At 48.9% G+C, this 26,355-nt stretch overlaps 1 protein-coding gene across 4 annotated transcripts in view; it reads left to right on the top strand.

Moving 5' to 3' along the window:
- tex9 (testis expressed 9) overlaps positions 1-26,355 on the top strand; it is a 138,487-nt gene that overhangs the window by 96,890 nt on the left and 15,242 nt on the right. For all 4 annotated transcript variants that reach the window (XM_072470746.1, XM_072470745.1, XM_072470747.1 and 1 more), the window contains one exon: positions 9,489-9,662. In XM_072470746.1, the coding sequence (XP_072326847.1) occupies positions 9,489-9,662 (174 nt within the window). The remainder of the gene's footprint in view (positions 1-9,488; positions 9,663-26,355) is intronic.

Here is a 26,355-nt window from a genome sequence, read left to right as displayed (position 1 = left end):
AGTGGTTTCTTAACTGATACATGGCATCAGCAGCTAGATACTCACTACAAAATTCCAGGTTCAATGTACCCGTAAGCAAGGTAATCATTTGGAAAGCATAGTAAAGCAGTTAATGAGACTCTAGGTTCAGATAGCAACATGGCGACAAAATTTGCTGAGTGACAGGAAACAGTGTAATGATTGATGGATGTTTCTTGGCCTGGAGGAAGGAGTTCCACAGGAGTCGGTATTGGGACCCTTGCTTTTGCTGATGTATATTAATGATCTAGACCTTGGTGTACAGGGAACAATTTCCAAAATTGTGGATCACATGTAACTTGGAATAACTGTAAACTGTGAGGACAATGTAGAACTTCTAAAGGATAGCACAAGTGCCTAGCACTGTGGCTTCACAGCGCCAGGGTCCCATGTTTGATTCCCCGCTGGGACATTGTCTGTGCGGAGTCTGCACGTTGTCCCCGTGTCTGAGTGGGTTTCCTCCGGGTGCTTCGGTTTCTTCCCACAGTCCAAAGAAGTGCAAGTTAGGTGGATTGGCCATGCTAAATTGCCCTTAGTGTCCAAAAAGGTTAGGAGGGGTTATTGGGTTACGTGGATAGGTTGGAAGTGAGGGCTTAAGTGGATCGGTGCAGACTCGATGGGCCGAATGGCCTCCTTCTGCACTGTATGTTCTATGATATAGACAAATTGGTGGAATGGAATGGAAGACGAAGTTCAATGTAGAGAAATGTGAGGTGATACATTATGGTAGGAAGAACATGGAGAGGCAGTATAAAATAGAGGATGTTACTCTACAGAGGGTGCAGGAGCAGAGGGATCTAGGTGTATGTGTGCATAAGGCATTAAAGATGGCAGATTAGGTTGAGAAAGCAGTTCACGAAGCAGACAGTATCCTAGGTTTTTTTCATAGAGGCATGGAGTACAAGAGCAAAGAGGTTATGTTATATAGAACTTGTATAGGACACTTGTTGAACCTCAGCTGGAGTGTTGCGCACAGTTCAAGGTGTTGCATTTCAGGAAGAATGTGAAGGCATTGAAGAGAATGCAGAAGAGGTTTGCTAAATGGTTCCAGGGAAGAGGAACTTCAGATATGAAGATAGATTGGTGAAGTTGGGACTCTTTGCCTTGGATGTGAGAGGGCTGAGAGGAGATTTGATAGAAGTATTCAAAATCATGAGGGGCCTGGAGAGAGTGGACAAGGAGAAGCTGTCCAAATCGGGGAAAGGATTGAGAACAAGAGGACAAAGGTTTAAAATAATATGCAAAAGATGCAAAAGCGATTTGAGAAAAAGCTTTTTCACACCGTGAATGTTTTAAAAAATATATATTTATTCAAATTTTTCAACAAATTTTCAACAAACCCCCCCCCCCCCAACAAGAAAAAAGAACCAAGAACACAACAAGCAGAAATTCTACATTGGATTTCCCCATATACAATAGCCCCCCCCCCATATAGCAGTAAAAAACACAAATAGGGGAAAAAAAACACCTTAACCCAAACGCCACCCCAAAAGAAACCCCCCCTCCCCGCCCCTGGGCTGCTGCTGACCTCCTCCTAACGCGCCGCGAGATAGTCTAGGAACGGTTGCCACCGCCTGAGGAACCCTTGCACAGACCCTCGCAAGGCAAACTTTGTCCTTTCCAGCTTGGTGAACCCTGCCATGTCATTGATTCAAGCTTCCACACTAGGGGGCTTTGCATCTTTCCATAGTAGCAAAATCCTCCACCGGGCTACCAGGGACGCGAAGGCCAGAATACCGGCCTCTTTCGCCTCCTGCATTCCCGGCTCGTCCGAGACCCCAAATAATGCTAATCGGCTTGACCCGGGCGATCACCACCTTAGACATAGTCCTCGCAAAACTCCTCCAAAACCCATCCAGCGCCGGGCAGGACCAGAACTTATGGGTGTGATTTGCTGGGCTCCCCGAGCACCTCCCACATCTGTCCTCCACCCCAAAGAACCTACTCAACCTCGCCCCTGTCATATACGCTCTGTGAGTAACTTTAAACTGTATTAGGCTGAGCCTGGCACAAGAGGAGGAAGAATTAACCCTACTCAGGGCATCAGCCCACAGACTCTCATCTATCTCCTCCCCAAGCTCCTCCTCCCACTTGCCCTTTAACTCCTCCACCGAGGCCTCCTCCTCTTCCTGCAACTCCTGGTAAATCGCCGAAACCTTGCCTTCTCCAACCCATACACCCAAAATCACCCTGTCCTGAATCCGACGTGCCGGAAGCAGCGGGAATTCCCTCACCTGCCGCCTCACAAACGTCATTTGCATGTACCTGAAAGCGTTTCCCGGGAGTAGCCCAAACTTCTCCTCCAGCGCCCTTAGGCTCGCAAACGTCCCATCGATGAACAGGTCCCCCATTCTTCTAATCCCTGCCCGATGCCAGCTCCGAAACCCCCGATCCATCCTTCCCGGGACGAACCGATGGTTATCCCGAATTGGTGACCAAACTGAGGCTCCCACCTCGACCCTGTGTCGCCTCCTCTGCCCCCAGATCTTCAGCGTCGCCGCCACCATCGGACTCGTGATGTACCTTGTCGGCGAGAGCGTCAGCGGTGCCGTCACCAGCGCCCTCAGTCTCGTGCCCACACAGGACGCCATCTCTAGCCTCTTCCACGCCACCCCCTCTCCCTCCATTACCCACTTACGGATCATCGCCACATTGGCTGCCCAATAATAGCCACCCAAATTCGGCAGCGCCAGCCCCCCCCTGTCCCTGCTACACTCCAGAAACACCCTCTTCACCCTCGGGGTCGTATTCACCCACACAAATCCCATGATGCTCCTGCTTACCCGTTTGAAAAAGGCCTTGGGGATCGTAATGGGAAGGCATTGGAACACAAAGAGAAACCTCGGAAGGACCGTCATTTTGACCGACTGCACCCTACCCGCTAGTGAGAGTGGCAGCATATCCCATCTTTTAAAATCCTCCTCCATCTGCTCCACCAACCGCGTCAAATTGAGCTTGTGCAGGGCCCCCCAACTCCTAGCTACTTGGATCCCCAGGTACCGAAAGCTCCTTTCCGCCCTCTTCAGCGGTAGCTCGTCTATCCCCCTTCCCTGGTCCCCTGAATGCACCACAAAGAACTCACTCTTCCCTACGTTGAGTTTATACCCCAAAAAGTCCTCAAACTCCCTCAGGATCCGCATGACCTCCGCCATCCCCTCCACTGGATCCGCAACATACAACAACAGGTCAACGGCGTACAACGACACCCGGTGTTCCTCTCCTCCCCCGAACCAATCCCCTCCATTTCCTGGACTCCCTCAGTGCCATGGCCAGCGGCTCAATTGCCAGTGCAAACAACAAGAGGGATATGGGACACCTCTGCCTCGTCCCCCGGTACAGCCGAAAGTACTCCGACATCCGCCGGTTCGTAGCCACACTCGCCACCGGGGCTCTATAAAGCAGCCTGACCCAACTGATGAACCCCTCCCCGAACCCAAACTTCCGCAACACTTCCCAAAGATACTCCCACTCCACCCGATCAAAGGCCTTCCCCACGTCCATAGCTGCCACTACCTCCGCTTCCCCCTCTACCGAGGGCATCATAATCACATTGAGGAGTCTCCGCACATTTGTATTTAGCTGCCTACCCTTCACAAATCCCGCCTGGTCCTCATGAATCACCCCTGGGACACAGTCTTCAATTCTCGTAGCCAGCACCTTAGCGTCAACATTGAGGAGCGAGATCGGTCTATACGACCCACATTGCAATGGATCCTTGTCCCGCTTCAAGATCAAAGAAATCAGCGCCCTGGACATTGTCGGGGTCAAGGTCCCCTCCTCCCTCACCTTATTAAGAGTCCTCACTAGCAACAGGCCCAGCAGGTCCACGTATTTCCTGTAAAATTCAACCGGGAAACCATCCGGCCCTGGGGCTTTCCCTGCCTGCATGTTCCCCAATCCTTTAACCAGCTCCTCCAGCCCAATCGGCGCCCCTAAACCAGCTCCTCCTCCACCCTCGGGAACCTCAGCTGATCCAGGAATCGTCGCATCCCCATCTCCCTCACTGGGGGCTCAGACCTGTACAGATCCCATAGAAGTCCCTAAATACCTTGTTTATTCTCACCGCACTCCACACCGTATTCCCCCCTTTATCCCTAACTCCGCCAATCTCCCTCGCTGCCTCCCTTTTACGAAGCTGATGTGCCAGCATCCGACTCGCCTTCTCCCCATACTCATACGCCGCCCCTTGCGCATTCCTCCACTGTGCCTCTGCTTTCCCCGTGGTCATCAGGTCGAATTCAGTCTGGAGGTTCCATCGCTCCCGAAGTAGCCCCTCCTCGGGGGCCTCTGCATAACTCCTGTCCACCCTTAAAATCTCTCAGTTTTAACCTCTCCCTCTCCCTCCTCTCTCTCTTCTCCCTGTGGGCCCTAATGGAGATTAGCTCTCCCCTGACCACCGCCTTCAACGCCTCCCAGACTACCCCCACCTGCACCTCCCCTTTGTCGTTGGCCTCCAAGTATCTTTCAATACACCCCTGCACCCGCCCGCACACCCCCTCATCCGCCAACAGTCCCACATCGAGGCGCCACTGCGGGCGCTGGTCCCTCTCCCCCCCCAACTCCAGCTCCACCCAATGCGGGGCGTGGTCCGAGGTGGCTATGGCCGAATATTCCGTTCCCTCCACTTTCGGGATTAGCGCCCTACTCAAAATGAAAACATCTACCCGGGAGTAGGCTCTATGGACATGGGAAAAGAAGGAAAATTCCCTGGCCTGCGGCCTGGCAAAACCTCCATGGATCCACTCCCCCCATCTGGTCCATAAACCCCCTGATCACTTTAGCCGCAGCAAGCCTCTTACCCGTCCTGGACCTAGAACGGTCCAGTGCTGGGTCCAGCACCGTGTTGAAGTCCCCCCCCCCCATTATCAAGCTTCCTACCTTCCGATCCGGAATCCGACCCAGCATAAATCCGGCATCATCCCAATTCGAGGCATATACGCTCACCAGTACCACCCGCACCCCCTGCAACCTACCACTCACCATCACATATTGACCTCCATTATCCGCTACAATATTCAGTGCCTCGAACGACACCCGCTTCCCCACCAGTATTGCAACCCCTCGGTTCTTCACATCCAGCCTTGAATGAAAGACCTGCCCTACCCATCCCTTTCACAGCCTAACCTGATCTGCCACCTTCAGATGTGTCTCCTGGAGCATAATCACATCTGCCTTCAGTCCCTTTAAGTGCGCGAACACCCGGGCCCTCTTGACCGGCCCGTTCAGGCCCCTCACATTCCAAGTTATCAGCCGGATCAGGGGGCTACTCGCAGCCCCCACCCCCCCCCCCACCGACTAGCCATCTCCTTTTCTAGGCCAGCCACGTGCCCGCGCCTCTCGCACCCTCCAGTCTCCCAGGCGGCGGACCCCCACCCCGACTACCTCTCCTGCTTCCAGTTCCCCTTTGGCCAATGCAGCAACGACCCAGTTTTCCCCCCCCCTCCCCCCCGCTAGATCCTCATCTAGCCATTTTGCTCCCCCCATGACACTCCCGTAAGTCAGCTGACACCTGCTGACCCCGGCCTCTCCCGCCATGCCATCGACCCCCCCCAGTGTCAGAATCCCCCCACCCCTTGGCAGTCAGTGTGCGCTCCTCTCCAGCATCGCCCCACCCCCATCCTTCCCTAACGCGGGAAAAAGCCTGCGCTTTCCGTCTGAGCCGGCCCCGCCCCCTCGGGCGCAGCTCCTTTTTGCGGTCTTACCCCAACTCCCCATCCCCGGGCCTCCACCCCCCCCTCTTCCTCCGCAGGGTCCTGCCCCTCCAGCGCCGACACCCGCACTCTCCCACAGCCCCCACATCAAATCCATTCACCCATCCCCACCCAGCACCAAAACAAAAAGAACATTCCCCAAACGCAGTAAACACAGTAAACATTCCCCCACGACAAACCCTCAGTTTGAGTCCAACTTTTCAGACTGGATAAAGTTCCATGCCTCATCAGGCGTTTCAAAATAGTGGTGCCGATCTTGGAATGTGACCCACAATCGCGCTGGATGCAGCATCCCGAACTTCACCCCCTTTTGATGGAGGACCGCCGTAGCCCGGTTAAAACCAGCCCTCTTCTTAGCCACATCCGCACTCCAGTCCTGGTAAATTCGGATCTCCGTGTACTCCTACCTGCTGCTCCGTTCTTTTTTGACCCATCTCAGGACACACACACTGTCCATAAAGCGGTGGAACCTCACCACTACAGCCCTTGGCGGCTCGTTGGCTTTGGGTCTCCTTGCCAGGACCCGATGAGCCCCATCCAGCTCCAGGGGCCTCGGGAAAGCTCCCACGCCCATCAGCGAATTGAGCATCGTGCTCATATATGCCCCGGCATCGGGCCCCTCCACTCCTTCAGGGAGACCTAGAATCCGAAGATTCTTCCTCCTCGACCTATTCTCCAGGTCCTCAAATTTTTCCTACCACCTCTTGTGCAGCGCCTCGTGCACCTCCACCTTCACAGCCAGGCCCAAGATCTCATCCTCGTTCTCCGAGGCTTTTTGCCGCACCTCCCGGATCACCGCCCCTTGGGCTTTCTGGGTCTCCACAAGCTTCTCAATCGCCGCCTTCATTGGCGCCAGCATTTCTGTCTTCAGCTCTGCAAAGCAGCGTTTAAGGAACTCCTGCTGCTCCTGCGACCACGCTGCTTGGTCTCCACCCGCCACCATCTTGCTTTTCCTCCCTCGCACTTTCCGCTTCACCAGGATCACTTTTTTAACCGCTCCACTCCTGGTCCAATCCATATCGTGTGGGGGAACCTTGCTGTCACCTTCCCACACTGGGAGCCGTCGAACAATTGCCGTTGGGGCCCCTCTGAAGAGCCCAAAAGTCCATTCCCGGTGGGAGCTGCCGAACGTGAGACCTACCTAGGCATAGCCGCAACCGGAAGTCCACACAGTGAATGGTTAGCGTCTGGAATGCATGGCCTGAGAGTATGGTGGAGGCAGTTCATTTGAGACATTTGAGATGGAATTAGATGATTATTTAAAAATAAACAATCTGCAGGGTTAGGGGGAGAAGGCAGGAGAATGGCACTAGGTGAAATGCTCTTTTGGAGAGCCGGTGCAGTCACGAGGGGCTGAATGGCCTAATTCTGCATTGTAACAATTCTGTGATTCTGTGAGATAGTATTAATTTGTGGAAGTATGGTATAGTTATGCTACAACACAAGGTTCTCAACGTTTTGCAACTTTTTACAAGAATGTCACTATTTCCATTTTAGTTTAACCTCACTTTCTGCAGAAGTGCATTGAGTTATCTTTTAAATTAACCCGACTTCGGTGATTTTCCATATTCATTTATTTCACAAGTCTATTACCCGTAGAATGGAATAGTTATGCCTAAATTCGTAATTTTTCTGTCTCAATTATTCCCTCTAACTTTAGACGTCCACCAACCTCTTTCCACCAATGTAGACAACTTGTCGAGAAGATTAACCTAACAAAAACTTTCATTAGGCCACTTTAGCCAACAATAAAAAAGTGAAACTGCGATGGACTTTGGGGGCAACTGTCTTAAAGAGTTACCCCCTGGCTCACCACGAGGACCACCGCATCAGGTACATGCTAGTCAACATCTGCACCAATTCTCACCCGTGTGATTCCGGGTCCAAAGGACCAGAAAATCATGAGGGCCTGGAGGATATTTGCCTGGCTCGACCCATTTACAACCTCCTGTGATTCACAGTATACACACACACACACACACACACACACACAGCTGTCAACATTGTACCAAGCATCTCCCTTCACTGTTGAGTGACTTTGAAGTAGTCAGCTGTGAAACTAACCACAATGTTTATAAACATCAAGCTTTGATTGACAGCTCCTGGACCACATTAAACAGAGTTAAATGCTTTCTGTTAGTTTCACTGCTGACTACTTCAAAGTCACTCAGGCATGAAGGGACATGAATTGCGTTATGGTCGGGGGGAGGTGCAGCCGAGCTGTGGGATTTTGCTATTGGGCAACCTGCTCAAAATAGCAGCTTGATAGTGGGATTCCCTAAGGAAACCCTCGCAATCCTCACCATGGAAAAGTTTGCATGGCTATGGATGGGGAATCGCTTCCTGATTTGTACTCCCAGTGTGAGCACAAATCAGGTGCAATTCAGCTCCAGCGGGAGGAAATTGTCTCCCAAACGGAAAATGTCTCTAATTATCTAATCCCCAGGGAACCTTCTTTATATAAACAAAATTCCATTAGTCCTTTTACAACGCTTTAATCATCCCTTTTGTAGCCACAAAGCCTGTTTGTGTTTCAAACCAGAAATTTTATAATATTACTGAAGAAGTCATACACACACTAACCCAGGCTTTTATCCCCTATAGCACCAACTACATATAATACAATATATCTGAAATTCCTACATTCATCACACTTAATACATCTGTGCCAGAGTTAGTTCTTTCACTGGAACTTACCACACATGTAATGTTATGTCTTTGCCCTTTTGATATATCCTTTTATATTTTTCTTTCCCAAATATGTATACAATTGTCTTTTAAATGATGATACAATGTTGGGCTCAATAGCTACTTATTGTACAACATTCTATGTCCTAATGACTGTGAACTCATGTCTCCCTTTGTTCTTCCAGAGTAAGCTTACTGCTCACAAACATGAGATACATTTGTTTACTTTTTGCTCTCAAAACCAACTTATATGAAGTCCACATTAACCTTCACTGTTTGAATGAAAAATCCCAATTTTTTCCTTCATAAATATAATCTCTTTCTTTATGTAATTTTAATGAATATTCTCTATATGCTTTCCACTGCCCTAATATTCATCTTTAATAGCGTTGTGAGAACTACATGTCCAACCGCGCACAAGTTCCTTGCTTTTTAAATAAATGGCCTAATCTACCTGCACAGCCTTTACGGATATGCCTGTACTTCAAATATCTATTTCCCCACTTTAAGAATTGTAACATTTCCCAAATCCTCCTCCTTTGTTGTGTTTGTGCATTAAGTGAACCTGACACTTATCTGTTGACTCTGTAAACTGATCTATGCCCTGTTGTAATCTCCCACAATCTTCCCCACTGTTCACTGTACTCCCACTTTGATATTACTAGCAAGCTTCAACATCTTTCCTCTTGTGCCCAGGCCAAATCTTTATATAAATGACAAATGAAAGAGGTTGACCACTATCAGGACATAATCAATTAATTTGCCCTACTCTTTGCCTTATGTTCCTGAGCCACATCATTCCCTATGGAACTAGATTTACTTTAATATATTGCCTTAAGTGCTGTATCAATGTTTTTAATGGTACATATGTGAGACGTCTTCTGAAAGTTTATTGCATCCCCTTTACCATAATTTGAAATTATTTAATTGTTGAAAATTTTCAGCTCACTTTGCATTATGAATTTTTTGATTGTGTCGAGTGACCATTTCAGTTGAAAAGGTTTTATTTTTATCCAAAATCTATTTGCAAGAATATTTTTCGTAATCTCTCATTGTTTCATTAAATAATAGGATGATGAAAATGATTCTTTGAACAATCGAGTAAAAGAGATAGAGGAAGAATGTAATAAGTTAAAGAAAACAACCAGCATCCAGCAGACACAAATTGAAAAGTATAAAAACCTGGCAGATGAGGCGTACAGGAAAAGTGATGGATTGCAACAACAAGTCACCTCTTTGCAAAAGGTATATTTTATCTTTTGTATTTATAGATTTAAAGTGCCCAATTCTTTTTTTTCCAATTAAGGGGCAATTTAGCGTGGCCAATCCACCTACCCTGCACATCTTTGGGTTGTGGGGGTGAGACCCACACAGACACTGGGAGAATGTGCAAACCCCATACGGACAATGACTCAGGGCCAGGATCGAACCCAGCTCTTTGGTGATATGAGGCAGCAGTCCTAACCACTGCGCCACTGTGCCGCCCCAGGTATATTTTATCTTATAATGATCTGAATAAATTCATACCTGATCCAATTTAATTGCAGCATTCCTACTTAAATATTTTGTTAAATTGAGGATATGTTCACTGCTCTTGAATATCACTTGGTCAATACCAACTATAACTTGAAAGAGCAAGCAAATGACTCGCTTCTGGGCCTCCAAATTGCTCAGATCTGACCGTGAGTAACTATCTCTCTGCAAGATTGTTTGCAAGTACCTTGTCATCACTTTCATTTCCCAACAGATGCATTAAGCACATGGTTGATTTGGGAAAATCAAATGGCAGACTGTTATTGCAATGTCTTTCAAATTGTTTTATTGCTTGGTTTCCTGATTGCTTTGCTGAGATTCTTAGTCTGTTTCTCTTGAAATTTTCTAACTGCCAGCTAATTACTTGAGCAGAATTACCCATTTTATGTCACAGAAAAAGGTTACCAGAACTTGTAGGATTTTTGATACCATACCCTTTGCTTCAGAAAGCAGATGTTAGTGAAATACATATTGAACCAATCATGAAGTCTGAATATTTGAAAATAGTGTTAACAAGACACAGTGGCAAGTGTTTTCCATTTCAGCACTTCCTAGCCTGTGATTTTCCATCATTAAAGTTAATGGGAAGAATTCTTGAGTTGCTGAGTACAGAAGAGGAAACCTCTGGTTTATAATTGCAAACTTCTTAATATTGTATTGGAAGAAAACTGGGTGCAAGATTCTGCTTCGAATGGCTGTTAAACCCTCCAAGTTTAAAAAAACTAATTTTAAAGTTACTATTAAGCTATTTTGCTGGTAGGGACAGCTGGTTTTCAAACAGTCGTGCCAGATTGGCTTCAGCAGTCAGAGGATGTGGACTTTTACGCTAGTTGAAGAGACCGGAGAGGTCACTCTTAATCTTGCTTTTTGACTTGAGCAGTTTTTCATTGAAGAGCCTCGTCAACTTGGAGGGTTTAACAGCCATTCAAATCAAAACTGAGACAAAGATAAATATATAATGACATAATGCTGTTTGTTACGCACATAAGGTATGTATTGTGTCATTTATATTAAATGCTCTTACCTACCAAACCAACTCAAAAATATCAATATGCTCATTAAAACAGCTGCCTGGTGGCATCCGTCAGGCCTTCCAATCTTGCGTCACACCAGTGGGTAATTACATATGCGTCAAACCAGATTGCTAATGCGTGGCGTGCATAAGGCAGTCCTCAGTTCGTTAGAGACTTGGGTGAGTGTAACAACTTTCTGCCATAATATTGCACTGTCTGTCACTCTGCCAGGGCAGTCCAGTTCCTGTTTCCACCTCTATGCTGAGCTGGTCTTCATGGACAGCACCGTGCTGCTGGCTCCATAGACCCTCCTGTGTCGCCAAATCAGATCACTAGTGCCACCAGTGACTATCTGGACTCAACTGTGCTGCCAGACTCATGCAGCCACTGCAGCATATGTCCAAAGTTCGATCAGGGGTAGGGTGCGATGTGAGGCCATGGGGTGGGGGGTCTGGCCTAAAGAAGGTAAGTGGGGCCAATGTGTGAGGAGGGCAGTGCAGTGAAGGGGAGAGGGGCTCATGATGATACACAGAAGGGTAAGGAGATGGATGAGGAGGATGAACAATGAAAGGCAGTTGGAAGACTGAGTGGAGGGAAGCTGGACCCCGACAAGGCTGCATGGAAAGCTCAGAATGAGTGGGGGGTGGGGGCTGTCAAAGGGATACCACATTGTTTGCTTGAAGAGGATGGATGAAGACTCCAGATGTGGTTGTTAGAGGTCCAAATGCCTCACAGGTAATGGGCTCGGGGAGGGTGGTTGAATCAAGGGACAAAACCTCTTCTTGAGGCTGCTAGCCTTTTCCCCCTGGGTTACTGACATCTTGTACGGTCTGGTAAAGACAGGTGGGCTAGAGAGAGTGTTATGAGTGTGCTGGACTGGTATTTAAATATGACGCCGGAACCTTCGAAAGAGCCAACTGACGGTGGTTGGACGAAATCAGCGGCCTACCCCCCCAGTTGACTCGGATGGGACTGTGCTTGTGCATAATTAATTGGGTTCCAAACACAGAATCCTGCTATTCTGTTGGGGGGACGGGCGCCGCCAGATGCACTGGCCAGCGGACAGTCTCAAAATGGGAGAATTACACCCTATTTGTTTAGTGTTTGAAAGACATTTACAAAATTATATATTTTCAGAGCAGTTTTCTGTGTGAATGGTTGAGGCTATGGATCTAGATAGATAATTAATTAAGAGCTTTCATGATGCATTTATGTTAATTCTAAGCTTCAATTCTGATATTGTTTAAAATCTGAAAGGAAACATATTTCCAACTGCAATGTTATCTACCTGGAGGACATGAAGTATTACCTTTCCTCAGTATTTTTCCCAGTTTTCTCCCTTCTCTCGTGAAGACGTCTATCACAGCTGGTAATCCTTCGAAGCACAGGTTCCAGCAGGTTTGTCCAAATGACTATTCTTCATTTATAAACAAAAGTTATTTGACCATGAAGGGAATCAGAGTTGATCCTGATATTGTTCTTAGTCAGTGTGAACAACTTGAACTTTTTATTAGGTCACTCAATAACAGTCAAGAACAGAAACTCTGGCAGATTTCTCAATTTCCAGCTAAGAAGGACTCCTCGTCTGTTGCTCCAGCAGAGATAAGCGAACTAAGCATGAACCAGGAATCAAACCTGATCACTTGCTCAGGGTTTAGTATGGCACCAAGCAGCATTTTTACTCACCAAGTCATTGGGGTTCAATAATTTTAGAGACATTGCCGTCAATAACTTTTTCACCTAAAGGGAAAATAAACGCTCATAAAGGATTACAGAATTTATTTATGACAAATCATGGTACGTAAAGTTCCGAAACTACAATTCAGCAGTCATGTGTAAAAGTAATCAAATCAGGAATTACTTGTTGCTGCCATCTGATGGCTAGAAAGGTAAAGTTCACTATCTATTTATGTTTCCTGTATTTTCTAACCAGATTTCTGAAAAAGGTGATACTGCAGATACCACTGGTTAGCACTGTTGCCTCACAGAGCCAGGGAAGTCTGTGTGAGTTTCCTCCGGGTGCTCCGGTTTTCTCCCAAAGTCTAAAGAAGTGCAGGTTAGGTGGGTGGCCATGCTAAATTGCCCCATAGTCCCACAAAGATGTGCAGGTTAGGTGGGGTTACGGGGATAGGGTGGGGAGTGGGCCTAGGTAGGGTGCTCTTTAGGAGGGTCGGTGCAGACACGATGGGCCGAATGGCCTCCTGCATTAACATAGAAAATAGAAAAATACAGCACAGAACAGGCCCTTCGGCCCACGATGTTGTGCCGAACCTTTGTCCTAGATTAATCATAGATTATCATTGAATTTACAGTGCAGAAGAAGGCCACTCGGCCCATCGAGTCTGCATCGGCTCTTGGAAAGAGCACCCCACCCAAAGTCAACACCTCCACCCAACACTAAGGGCAATTTTGGACACTAAGGACAATTTATCATGGCCAATCCACCAAACCTGCACATCTTTGGACTGTGGGAGGAAAACGGAGCACCCGGAGGAAACCCACGCAGACACAGGGAGGATGTGCAGACTCCGCACAGACAGTGACCCAAGCTGGAATCGGACCTGGGTCCCTGGAGCTGTGAAGCAATTGTGCTATCCACAATGCTACCGTGCTGCCCTTAAGAACAAATAAATCTGTACTATATCATTTTACCGTAATCCATGTACCTATCCAATAGCTGCTTGAAGGTCCCTAATGTTTCCGACTCAACTACTTCCACAGGCAGTGCATTCCATGCCCCCACTACTCTCTGGGTAAAGAACCTACCACTGACATCCCCCCTATATCTTCCACCATTCACCTTAAATTTATGTCCCCGTGTAATGGTTTGTTCCACCCGGGGAAAAAGTCTCTGACTGTCTACTCTATCTATTCCCCTGATCATCTAATAAACCTCTATCAAGTCGCCCCTCATCCTTCTCCGTTCTAATGAGAAAAGGCCTAGTACCCTCAACCTTTCCTCGTAAGACCTACTCTCCATTCCAGGCAACATCCTGGTAAATCTCCTTTGCACCTTTTCCAAAGCTTCCACATCCTTCCTAAAATCAGGCGACCAGAACTGTACACAGTACTCCAAATGTGGCCTTACCAAAGTTTTGTACAGCTGCATCATCACCTCACGGCTCTTAAATTCAATCCCTTTGTTAATGAACGCTAGCACACCATAGGCCTTCTTCACAGCTCCATCCACTTGAGTGGCAACTTTCAAAGATGTATGAACATAGACCCCAAGATCTCTCTGCTCTTCCACATTGCCAAGAACTCTACCGTTAACCCTGTATTCCGCATTCATGTTTGTCCTTCCAAAATGGACAACCTCACAGTTTCCATGGTTAAACTCCATCTGCCATTTCTCAGCCCAGCTCTGCATCCTATCTATGTCTCTTTGCAGCCGACAACAGCCCTCCTCACTATCCACAACTCCACCAATCTTCATATCGTCTGCAAATTTACTGACCTACCCTTCAACTCCCTCATCCAAGTCATTAATGAAAATCACAAACAGCAGAGGACCCAGAACTGATCCCTGCGGTACACCACTGGTAACTGGGATCCAGGCTGAATATTTGCCATCCACCACCACTCTGACTTCTATCGGTTAGCCAGTTCGTTATCCAACTGGCCAAATTTCCCACTATCCCATGCCTCCTTCCTTTCTGCAGAAGCCTACCATGGGGAACCTTATCAAATGCCTTACTAAAATCCATGTACACTACATCCACTGCTTTACCTTCATCCACATGCTTGGTCACCTCCTCAAAGAATTCAATAAGACTTGTAAGGCAAGACCTTAAGGCATTGTTGGAGTTCTATGGTACTTATACATATAACAACTGGAAATATTTTCTTGCTTTCAAGTTTGAAACAATATTCACATAAATCACCAAATCTTTAAAATTTATTCTTGGGAAGTGAACATCATTGGCAAGGCTGTCATTATTGCCCAAGACGATGATGGTGGGTTGCCTTCAATTGTAGTTTGGAACTGAGTGGCTTGCTGCTTCATTTCAGAGGGCTGAGAAGATTCACCCTTGTCAGTGTGGGACTGATGTTCCAAATAGGCCTATTGTCTCGGGTGGCAAATTTATTTCCCTAAAGTACATGAGTGAACCAGTTGTCTTTTTAAGAAAATCCAATAGTTTAATGGTCACTTTTACTGTTACCCAATTATTAAACTGAATTCAAATTCAAAAAATGTTCATCTTGGAAATGAATTTGCATTTTCTGGATTATTAGTCAGGTTTCTGGATTACAAATCTAGCAATATAGCAATACCTGCACAATTATGGATTTGTATAAGTTAGCAGATAATAATCAATACCGTTTATATATAAGACACTAAACATTTATCTACTGATGAGTATCAATCATTGAAATATAAGTATTCCTCATTTTAAATGATGTGGCGATACCGGCGTTGTACTGGGGTGGGCACAGTAAGAAGTCTTACAACACCAGGTTAAAGTCCAACAGGTATGTTTGGAATCACTAGCTTTCGAAGCACTGCTCCTTCATCAGCTGCGCTCCGAAAGCTAGTGATTCCAAACAAACCTGTTGGACTTTAACCTGGTGTTGTAAGACTTCTTACTGTCCTCATTTTAAACTCAATGCATTATTTTACTGGAGGGATTGTGAGGTGAACAGTATGCTTTTAAATAAAGGTGACCAGTTAATGCTTGGGGAAATGGTTCTATTAAATTTGCAGGTTTTTGCTTCTAGTAAAAGGTCTGTAATTAACTGCTTGGTCACAAAATTAGAAAATTGATTAAGAAAATGCATTTAGCGATTTCTAAATTATGTTGGAATTAATATGGAGCTTGTATTATTTCTGATGTGTTGGGTACTCTGCTACACAGACGAACCAACACGGTTGCGAATGGTACAACTCAGTTTTATTACTAACATTTATTTACAGTGGTAAACTGGTTACTGAGGTTCAATCATAACCCTAGAATCTGTGGACCTATTCCTAATACTATCTTGTAGTGGCACTCAGCACATGGTGGATGTCTGAGTGGCTTGCTATGAGCTCTGTGCCCTGAGCTGTCTCCTGCTGGAATGCCCAGGAAGTGTCATGTTCCGTGTTTTGTACTGTGTATGCTCTTGCCTGTGATTGGCTGTGGTGTGTGTGTGTTGATTGGTCCGTTGATCTGTCCATCAGTATGTATGTATGTTTGTGCTATGATGTTTACCTGAATATCATGACATCCCCCTTTTTTACAAGAACATGTGCCTACTTGGTTATAAATAGAGATGTGTACTGAGTGCAGCTAAATGTGTGTGCGTGCAATATCTACAGCATGTACATGGGGCTAAACTATATACAAGCGGCGATGTCGGGTGCGACATAACAACGAGATTGTACCATAAACAAAGAACGGGAAATGTTGAACGACAAAACAAACTCCTGTAATGACAAGGAAGAACAGAAACATATTAACACAGTGGTATGATGAATTCAATGTACAAACAGGCTCATAAGTCCAGTCTAGTAGGTGGGCAATGAATTCGGGTTGACCGCCTCAAGGGTGGGTCTGGATCCACCGGCTGAGGAATGGGCCTGGCCACGGGCAACGACGGAAGGGGCATAGTGGCAGGAAGCTCCACAACGTCAAAATCAGGAACAACAGGAGGGCGCGGTGTCGGTGTAAGTTCCCGTAGTGAGCGTGGAAGTAGGCGAAGAGCCCGGCGATTGCGCCTACGAATGGATCCATCAGGCATGCGAACCAGGAACGAGCGGGGAGCCACGTGTCGGAGAACTTCGGCAGGTGCTGACCAGCCACCTTCTGGTAGGTGGATGCGGACATCGTCTCCAGGCGCCAGGGCGGGAAGATCAGTTGCCCGTGTGTCATATGCCCTCTTCTGGCGAACGCGCTGCTGTTGCATTCTGTGTAGTACCGGAGCATGGTTGGTTGTGGGTACCAGAATGGATGGCACAGTGGTCCTGAGGGCGCGACCCATCAACAGCTGGGCTTGTGAGAGGCCAGTGGCTAGTGGGGCCGAGCGATAGGCCAGCAGGGCAAGGCAGAAATTCGATCCCGCAGCCTTGCAGAGGAGCCGCTTGACGATGTGAACGCCCTTCTCCGCCTTTCCATTGGACTGGGGATGCAGAGGGCTGGACGTCACGTGTGTGAAGCCATACGAAGCAGCAAAGGACGACCATTCCTGGCTGGCAAAACAGGGCCCATTGTCCGACATGACAGTAATCGGAATGCCGTGGCGAGCGAAGGTGTCTTTGCAGGCCCTTATGACAGCGGACGATGTCAAATCGTGCAGGGGTATGACCTCTGGATAGTTGGAAAAGTAATCAATGACAATTACATAGTCCCTGCCAAGCATGTGAAAAAGGTCCACACCCACCTTCGCCCATAGGGACGTCACCAGCTCATGGGGCTGAAGCGTCTCAGGAGGTTGCGCCGGTTGAAACCTTTGGCAGGTGGGGCAGTTGAGCACCATATTGGCAATGTCATCACTGATGCCCGGCCAGTATACAGCCTCTCGGGCCCTCCGTCTGCACTTCTCGACCCCCAGATGGCCTTCATGTAGTTGGTCGAGGACCAGCTTGTGCATGCTGTGCGGAATCACAATCTGGTCCAGCTTTAGAAGGACACCATCAATGACGGCCAAGTCGTCTCGGACATTGTAGAACTGCGGGCACTGTCCTTTGAGCCACCCTCTCGTCATATGGCGCATCACCTGTTGTAGAAGGGGGTCAGCCGCAATCTCCCGGCGAATACGGGCCAGACTGGAGTCGTCAGCTGGCAGATCTGCCGATGTGAAGGCCACCTGCGCTTCGACCTGACAGACGAACCCCTCCGAATCGGGCGGTGTGCTCACTGCTCTAGATAGGGCATCCACAATGATAAGATCCTTTCCCGGGGTGTAGACCAGTTGGAAGTCATACCTCCTGAGTTTAAGTAGGATGCGCTGGAGGCGAGGGGTCATCTCGTTCAGGTCCTTATTTATGATGCTGACCAGGGGGCGATGGTCAGTCTCAACGGTAAACTGGGGGAGACCATACACGTAGTCATGGAACTTGTCTATTCCGGTCAGCAAACCCAGGCACTCCTTTTCGATCTGTGCGTAGCGCTGATCTGTGGGGGTCATGGCCCGCAAGGCATAGGCGACCGGGGCCCATGACGCAGTGTCATCCCGCTGTAGGAGTACCACCCCAATGCCGGACTGGCTGGCATCAGTCGAAATTTTAGTGTCACGAGATGTGTCGAAAAACGCCAATACCGGGGCTGTGGTGAGCTTAATTTTGAGCTCCTCCCATTCCTTCTGGTGTGTGGGCAGCCACTGGAACTCCGTGGACTTCTTGACGAGGTGGCGCAGAGCCGTCGTGTGGGAGGCAAGGTTGAGAATGAACTTCCCCAGGAAGTTGACCATGCCTAGGAAGTGTAGCACTGCTTTCTTGTCTGCCAGCTGCGGCATGGCTGTAATGGCGCTCACCTTGTCTGCATCCGGACGGACCCCTGACCGGGAAATGTGGTCCCCCAGGAACTTCAGCTCGGTTTGGCCGAAAGAACACTTGGCTCGGTTGAGGCGCAGGCCGTTTTCCCGTATGCGCGCAAAGACGCGCTGGAGACGATTGATGTGCTCCTGTGGTGTGGTGGACCAGATGATGATGTCGTCCACGTAGACGCGTACCCCTTCGATGCCCTCCATCATCTGCTCCATGATCCTGTGAAAGTCTTCGGATGCCGAGATGATGCCAAATGGCATTCTGTTATAGCAGAACCTGCCGAAAGGGGAGTTGAAGGTGCACAGCTTTTGGCTGGACTGATCCAGTTGGATCTGCCAAAAACCCTTTGAGGCATCCAGTTTTGTGAAGATTTTAGCCCGGGCCATTTCGCTCGTGATCTATTCCCGTTTGGGTATGGGGTAGTGTTCCCTCATTATGTTGTTGTTGAGGTCTTTTGAATCAATGCAGATCCGGAGCTCGCCGGAGGGCTTCTTAACACACACCATGGAGCTGACCCATGGCGTGGGTTCCGTGACCCGGGATAGCACCCCTTTTTCCTGGAGATCCTGCAGCTGCTGCTTCAGGCGGTCTTTGAGTGGCGCTGGGACCCTGCGAGGTGCGTGAATGACCGGGGTGGCGTCCGTTTTGAGCCGAATTCTGTAGGTGTAGGGCAGTGTTCCCATGCCCTCGAATGCCTCCTGGTTGTGGGCGAGGAGCGATTGGAGCTGTGCCCTGAATTCTGCATCCGGGAAGTCAGATGTGCCTTCTGGAGACAGAGCTTGGACTCGTTGCACGAGGTGGAGAGCCTTGCATGCCTGTGCGCCTAGCAGGGAATCCTTTGATGATCCGACTACTTCGAATGAGAATGTGGCCGTGTGTGTGTTGTGTGTCACCTGGAGCTGGCAGGATCCCATAGCCGGGATAACGTTCCCATTGTAGTCGACCATCTTGCAACGGGATGGCCGAATTGGTGGTCTGACCTTCATGGCGTAGAAAGCTGACCATGCTATGAGGTTGGCGGAGGCGCCAGTCTCCAGACGGAATGTTATCGGTGATCGGTTAACCATTAGGGTGGCACACCATTCATCACGCGGATTGACAGTGTTCACTGGCATCGGCTGGTGGGTCCTGGCTGGAGACATCAGGTTCCCATCAATGACCGCAACACGGAAGGCATCCCGGTCGTCTGTGTCACTGGTCTGGATATCGTCTGGGCACGACTCGTAGTAAGGAGGTTGAATGGTCCGCACGTCCCTGCGAGGTTGTCGGAATTGGGGAACATTGGCAGGTTGAGCTGCTCGACAGCAGGCAGTGTAGTGGCCCACCTTGCCACAGCGGAGGCATTGTCGGTTTCTTGCGGGGCATTGCCGCTTAAATGTGCGGCTCCGCAGTTGTCGCACGTTGTGACGTCATGGCGTTCGTTGCGCCACCGCGCACACGCAGTTCGGTCTTGCGTCGAGCGCGCCTGCGCATCACGTCCCTCAGTGTCAATGTCATTTTTGGCGCGCACAAACGCGGGAGGCCTCGAAAAGCGTGCGAAATGGCCGCCCTCGTCCGGGCCGCGGGCCGGGAGGAACTCGATCGCCTGGACCCGTTCGGCCTCATAGGACGTCTGCCTCGCCGATCCGGCTGCGTAGGACCCCTGCCGTGCCGATTCGGCTGACTGAAATTGGGAGTAGCGGCTAGTCGCGTTTTCATGCAGGACACAGGCTTCGATTGCGGAGGCTAGGGTGAGGCCTTTAATTTTTAAGAGCTGCTGGCGTAGGGTGCCCGAGGTGACCCCAAAATCGATCTGGTCCCAAATCATGGAATCGGAGGTGGTGTCGTAACCGCAGGACTGCGCGAGGATACGAAGATGCGTAAGGAAGGATTGAAAGGGCTCATCCTTACCTTGCAGGCGCTGCTGGAAGAGATACCTCTCTCAACTCTCGTTGACCTCGACGTTGAAGTGTTGGTCGAGTTTGAGAAGGACCGTCTTGTACTTGGTCTTGTCCTCACCTTCAGCGAACACCAGGGAGTTGTAGACATGGATGGCATGTTGACCTGTCGTGGAGAGGAGGATGGCGATCTTTCTGGTGTCCGAAGCGCGCTCCTTTTCGTTGGCTTCCAGGAAGAGCTGGAAGCGCTGTTTGAACAGCTTCCAATTAACGCTGAGGTTACCAGCGACTTGTAGCGGCTGCGGTGTGCTGACGGTGTCCATGGCGCAGGATGGCAGATTCCGGAGGATTTGTAGTTAGGTCCCACAGTTACTCCTGGTACTATGATGTGTTGGGTACTCTGCTACACAGACGAACCATCACGGTTGCGAATGGTACAACTCAGTTTTATTACTAACATTTATTTACAGTGGTAAACTGGTTACTGAGGTTCGATCATAATCCTAGAATCTGTGGACCTATTCCTAATACTATCTTGTAGTGGCACTCAGCACATGGTGGATGTCTGAGTGGCTTGCTATGAGATCTGTGCCCTGAGCTGTCTCCTGCTGGAATGCCCAGGAAGTGTCGTGTTCCCTGTTTTGTACTGTGTATGCTCTTGCCTGTGATTGGCTGTGGTGTTGTGTGTGTGTTGATTGGTCCGTTGATCTGTCCATCAGTATGTATGTATGTTTGTGCTATGATGTTTACCTGAATATCATGACAATTTCCATCTGTATTAACCTTAATTTTGCATCTTCGGACTGTTAGATATAAGGCACTTCAGAAGGCTCTGCAAATAATTATTCAATGACTTAATTTTCAGATTTGTTGTCTTAACTTAGCACCAGTACTAAATTCAGCCAGCTAATCTGATACTCATTGAAATTATTCAGCCTTATTCAGAAAACCGAAAGAAATAAGCCATTGACATGCGTTAATATGACAAATAATAATAGTGTGGTAGGACAATGGAAAATGAAGGGTGAACAAATACAAATGACCACATGTCAATGAAAATAAACTTTCACATATATTCAGTATTATAAATAGCAGCAAGGAGCACACTGGACATTGACCGGTTTTAACAATAACCAGAATGCTTTTTAAAAGCATGGCACGATACTGGAAAGAAATAAACAAAGATTTAGAAAGTAGGCCACTAAGGTGGTGAGATATGCATTTAAGAACCCACCTTTAAGCAGCAACATATACACCACATCTGAACAGAAAAGCTAGCTGCTGCCAAAGATACTTAGCGAAAAAAATAAGATGGGAATGTAATAGCATTAAGATGGTGTGCAAGAAAACAAGAGTAACGAGGATGAAAAAGGTAGCTGCTGATGGATACAGCAACAGCAGAAGACATTTTTCCTATATATTTCAAAGAAAGGTGCAATCACACCACACCCATCTGGGAGACAATAAAAAAGTACGGCAGAAAAGAGTGATGAGGCAAAAGGGAGTAAAAGACAATCAGAAGGAAATAAACAAAGACAAATACAGCAGAACTGAGTAGCTAAAGGTCACCACAGTCCCAGATGACCATAGGCTGCTTTCCCCTTTGAGGGGGAAGAGCTGACTGATGGTGATTTAACCTGAGGATCACCACACCTCAGGTGAGGGGCAAGGTTTTTTTTTTTTTTAAATAATATTTTATTGAAAATTTTTGGTCAACCAACACAGTACATTGTGCATCCTTTACACAACATTATAACAATACAGATAATAATGACTTTTTTTATTTAAACAAGAACAAAAGAAAACAACAACAAATAAATAAATATTAAATAACAAAAATAAAATCTAGCCCTAATTGGCAACTGCCTTGTCTCAGGCCACACCCCCCCCCCCCCCCCCCCCCCCACCCCCCACACCCCAAGTTCTGGGCTGCTGCTGCTGCCTTCTTTGTTCTCCCCTATCTATCTTTCCGCAAGATATTCGACGAACGGTTGCCACCGCCTTGTAAACCCTTGAGCCGACCCCCTTAGGACGAACTTAATCCGCTCTAACTTTATGAACCCCGCCATATCATTTATCCAGGTCTCCACCCCCGGGGGCTTGGCTTCTTTCCACATTAGCAATATTCTGCGCCGGGCTACTAGGGACGCAAAGGCCAAAACATCGGCCTCTTTCGCCTCCTGCACTCCCGGCTCTTGTGCAACCCCAAATATAGCCAACCCCCAGCTTGGTTCGACCCGGACTCCTACTACTTTCGAAAGCACCTTTGTCACCCCCATCCAAAACCCCTGTAGTGCCGGGCATGACCAAAACATATGGGCATGATTCGCTGGGCTTCTCGAGCACCTCGCACACCTATCCTCCACCCCAAAAAATTTACTGAGCCGTGTTCCAGTCATATGTGCCCTGTGTAATACCTTAAACTGAATCAGGCTTAGCCTGGCGCACGAGGACGACGAGTCCACCCTGTTTAGGGCATCTGCCCACATCCCCTCCTCAATCTCCTCCCCTAGCTCTTCTTCCCATTTCCCTTTTAGTTCGTCCATCACAGTCTCCCCTTCGTCTCTCATTTCCCTATATATATCCGACACCTTACCGTCCCCCACCCATTTCTTTGAGATGACTCTGTCCTGCACCTCTTGTGTCGGGAGCTGCGGGAATTCCCTCACCTGCTGCCTCGCAAAAGCCCTCAATTGCATGTACCTGAATGCATTCCCTTGGGGCAACCCATATTTCTCGGTCAGCGCTCCCAGACTCGCAAACTTCCCATCCACAAATAGATCTTTCAATTGCGTTATACCTGCTCTTTGCCACATTCCATATCCCCCATCCATTCCCCCCGGGGCAAACCTATGGTTGTTTCTTATCGGGGACCCCCCCAGTGCTCCGGTCTTTCCCCTATCTCGTCTCCACTGTCCCCAAATCCTCAGTGTAGCCACCACCACCGGACCCGTGGCATAGCTCCTTGGTGAGAACGGCAATGGGGCTGTCACCATAGCCTGCAGGCTGGTCCCCCTACAGGACGCCCTCTCTAATCTCTTCCACGCCGCTCCTTCCTCCTCTCCCATCCACTTACTCACCATTGAAATATTAGCGGCCCAATAATACTCACTTAGGCTCGGTAGTGCCAGCCCCCCCCTATCCCTACTACGCTGTAAGAATCCCTTCCTCACTCTCGGAGTCTTCCCGGCCCAAACAAAACCCATAATACTCTTTTCTATCCTTTTGAAAAAAGCCTTCGTGATCACCACCGGGAGACACTGAAACACAAAAAGGAATCTCGGGAGGACCACCATCTTAACTGCCTGCACCCTCCCTGCCATTGACAATGCTACCATGTCCCATCTCTTGAAATCTTCCTCCATCTGTTCCACCAACCGCGTCAAATTTAGCCTGTGCAATGTGCCCCAATTCTTAGCTATCTGGATCCCCAGGTAACGAAAGTCTCTTGTTACCTTCCTCAACGGTAGGTCTTCTATTTCTCTACTCTGCTCCCCTGGATGCACCACAAACAGCTCACTCTTTCCCATGTTCAATTTATACCCTGAAAAATCCCCAAACTCCCCAAGTATCCGCATTATTTCTGGCATCCCCTCCGCTGGATCCGCCACATATAGTAGCAGATCATCCGCATATAAAGATACCCGGTGTTCTTCTCCTCCCCTAAGTATTCCCCTCCATCCCTTGGAACCTCTCAGCGCTATCGCCAGGGGCTCAATCACCAGTGCAAACAGTAATGGGGACAGAGGACATCCCTGCCTTGTCCCTCTGTGGAGCCGAAAATATGCCGATCCCCGTCCATTCGTGACCACACTCGCCACTGGGGCCCTATACAACAGCTGCACCCATCTAACATACCCCTCTCCGAACCCAAATCTCCTCAACACCTCCCACAGATAATCCCACTCCACTCTATCAAATGCTTTCTCGGCATCCATCGCCACTACTATCTCCGTTTCCCCCTCTGGTGGGGCCATCATCATTACGCCTAACAACCTCCGTATGTTCGTGTTCAGCTGTCTCCCCTTCACAAACCCAGTTTGGTCCTCATGAACCACCCCCGGGACACATTCCTCTATTCTCATTGCCATTACCTTGGCCAAGACCTTGGCATCTACATTGAGGAGGGAGATTGGTCTGTAGGACCCGCATTGTAGCGGATCCTTTTCCTTCTTTAAAAGAAGCGATATCGTTGCTTCTGACATAGTCGGGGGCAGTTGTCCCCTTTCCTTTGCCTCGTTGAAGGTCCTCGTCAGTAGCGGGGCGAGCAAGTCCAAATATTTTCTGTAAAATTCAACTGGGAATCCGTCCGGTCCCGGGGCCTTTCCCGTCTGCATGTTCCTGATTCCTTTCACCACTTCTTCTACCGTGATCTGTGCTCCCAATCCCATCCTTTCCTGCTCTTCCACCTTGGGAATTTCCAGCCGATCCAAAAACTCCATCATTCTCTCCCTCCCATCCGGGGGTTGAGCTTCATACAATTTTTTATAAAATGTCTTAAACACTTCATTCACTCTCTCCGCTCCCCGCTCCGTCTCTCCATCTTCGTCTCTCACCCCCCCTATTTCCCTCGCTGCTCCCCTTTTCCTCAATTGGTGTGCCAGCAATCTGCTCGCCTTCTCTCCATATTCATACTGTACACCCTGCGCCTTCCTCCATTGTGCCTCTGCAGTGCCTGTGGTCAGCAAGTCAAATTCCACATGCAGCCTTTGCCTTTCCCTATACAGTCCCTCCTCCGGTGCTTCCGCATACTGTCTGTCCACCCTCAAAAGTTCTTGCAACAACCGCTCCCGTTCCTTACTCTCCTGCTTCCCTTTATGTGTCCTTATTGATATCAGCTCCCCCCTAACCACCGCCTTCAACGCCTCCCAGACCACTCCCACCTGAACCTCCCCATTGTCATTGAGTTCCAAGTACTTTTCAATGCATCCCCTCACCCTTAAGCACACCCCCTCATCCGCCATTAGTCCCATGTCCATTCTCCAGGGTGGACGCCCTCTTGTTTCCTCCCCTATCTCCAAGTCTACCCAGTGTGGGGCATGATCCGAAATGGCTATAGCCGTATATTCCGTTCCCCTCACCCTCGGGATCAATGCCCTACCCAACACAAAAAAGTCTATGCGTGAATAGACTTTATGGACATAGGAGAAAAACGAGAACTCCTTACTCCTAGGTCTACTGAATCTCCACGGGTCCACCCCTCCCATCTGCTCCATAAAATCCTTAAGCACCTTGGCTGCTGCCGGCCTCCTACCAGTCCTGGACTTCGACCTATCCAGCCTTGGTTCCAACACCGTGTTAAAGTCTCCCCCCATTATCAGCTTTCCGGTCTCTAGGTCTGGGATGCGTCCTAGCATTCGCCTCATAAAATTGGCATCGTCCCAATTCGGGGCATACACGTTTACCAACACCACCATCTCTCCCTGTAATTTGCCACTCACCATCACGTATCTGCCCCCGTTATCCGCCACTATAGTCTTTGCCTCGAACATTACCCGCTTCCTCACCAATATAGCCACCCCCCTGTTTTTCGCATCCAGCCCCGAATGGAACACCTGCCCTACCCATCCTTTGCGCAACCTAACCTGATCTATCAGTTTCAGGTGCGTTTCCTGTAACATGACCACATCTGCTTTAAGTTTCTTAAGGTGTGCGAGTACTCGTGCCCTCTTTATCGGCCCGTTAAGCCCCCTCACGTTCCACGTGATCAGCCGAGTTGGGGGGCTTCCCACCCCCCCCCCCTTGCCGGTTAGCCATCATCTTTTTCCAGCTTCTCGCCCAGTTCCCACGCGGCTGTATTTCTCCCAGACGGTGCCCCCCCCGCCCATCCTTTCCCGCACCCACTCCCCCCTTTCCCCAGCAGCAGCAACCCAGTAATTCCCCCCTCCCCCCCCCCCCCCCGCTAGACCCCCCGCTAGCGTAATTACTCCCCCCATGTTGCTCCCAGAAGTCAGCAAACTCTGGCTGACCTCGGCTTCCCCCCGTGATCACGGCTCGCCCCGTGCGGTGCACCCTCCTTCCTGCTTCTCTATTCCCGCCATAATTATCAT

The sequence above is a fragment of the Scyliorhinus torazame genome, chromosome 12 (genome assembly GCF_047496885.1).
Source record: "Scyliorhinus torazame isolate Kashiwa2021f chromosome 12, sScyTor2.1, whole genome shotgun sequence".
Lineage (NCBI taxonomy): Eukaryota > Metazoa > Chordata > Chondrichthyes > Carcharhiniformes > Scyliorhinidae > Scyliorhinus > Scyliorhinus torazame.
Note: the sequence above shows the minus strand (reverse complement) of the source record. Positions and strands in the feature narration are given on the sequence as shown.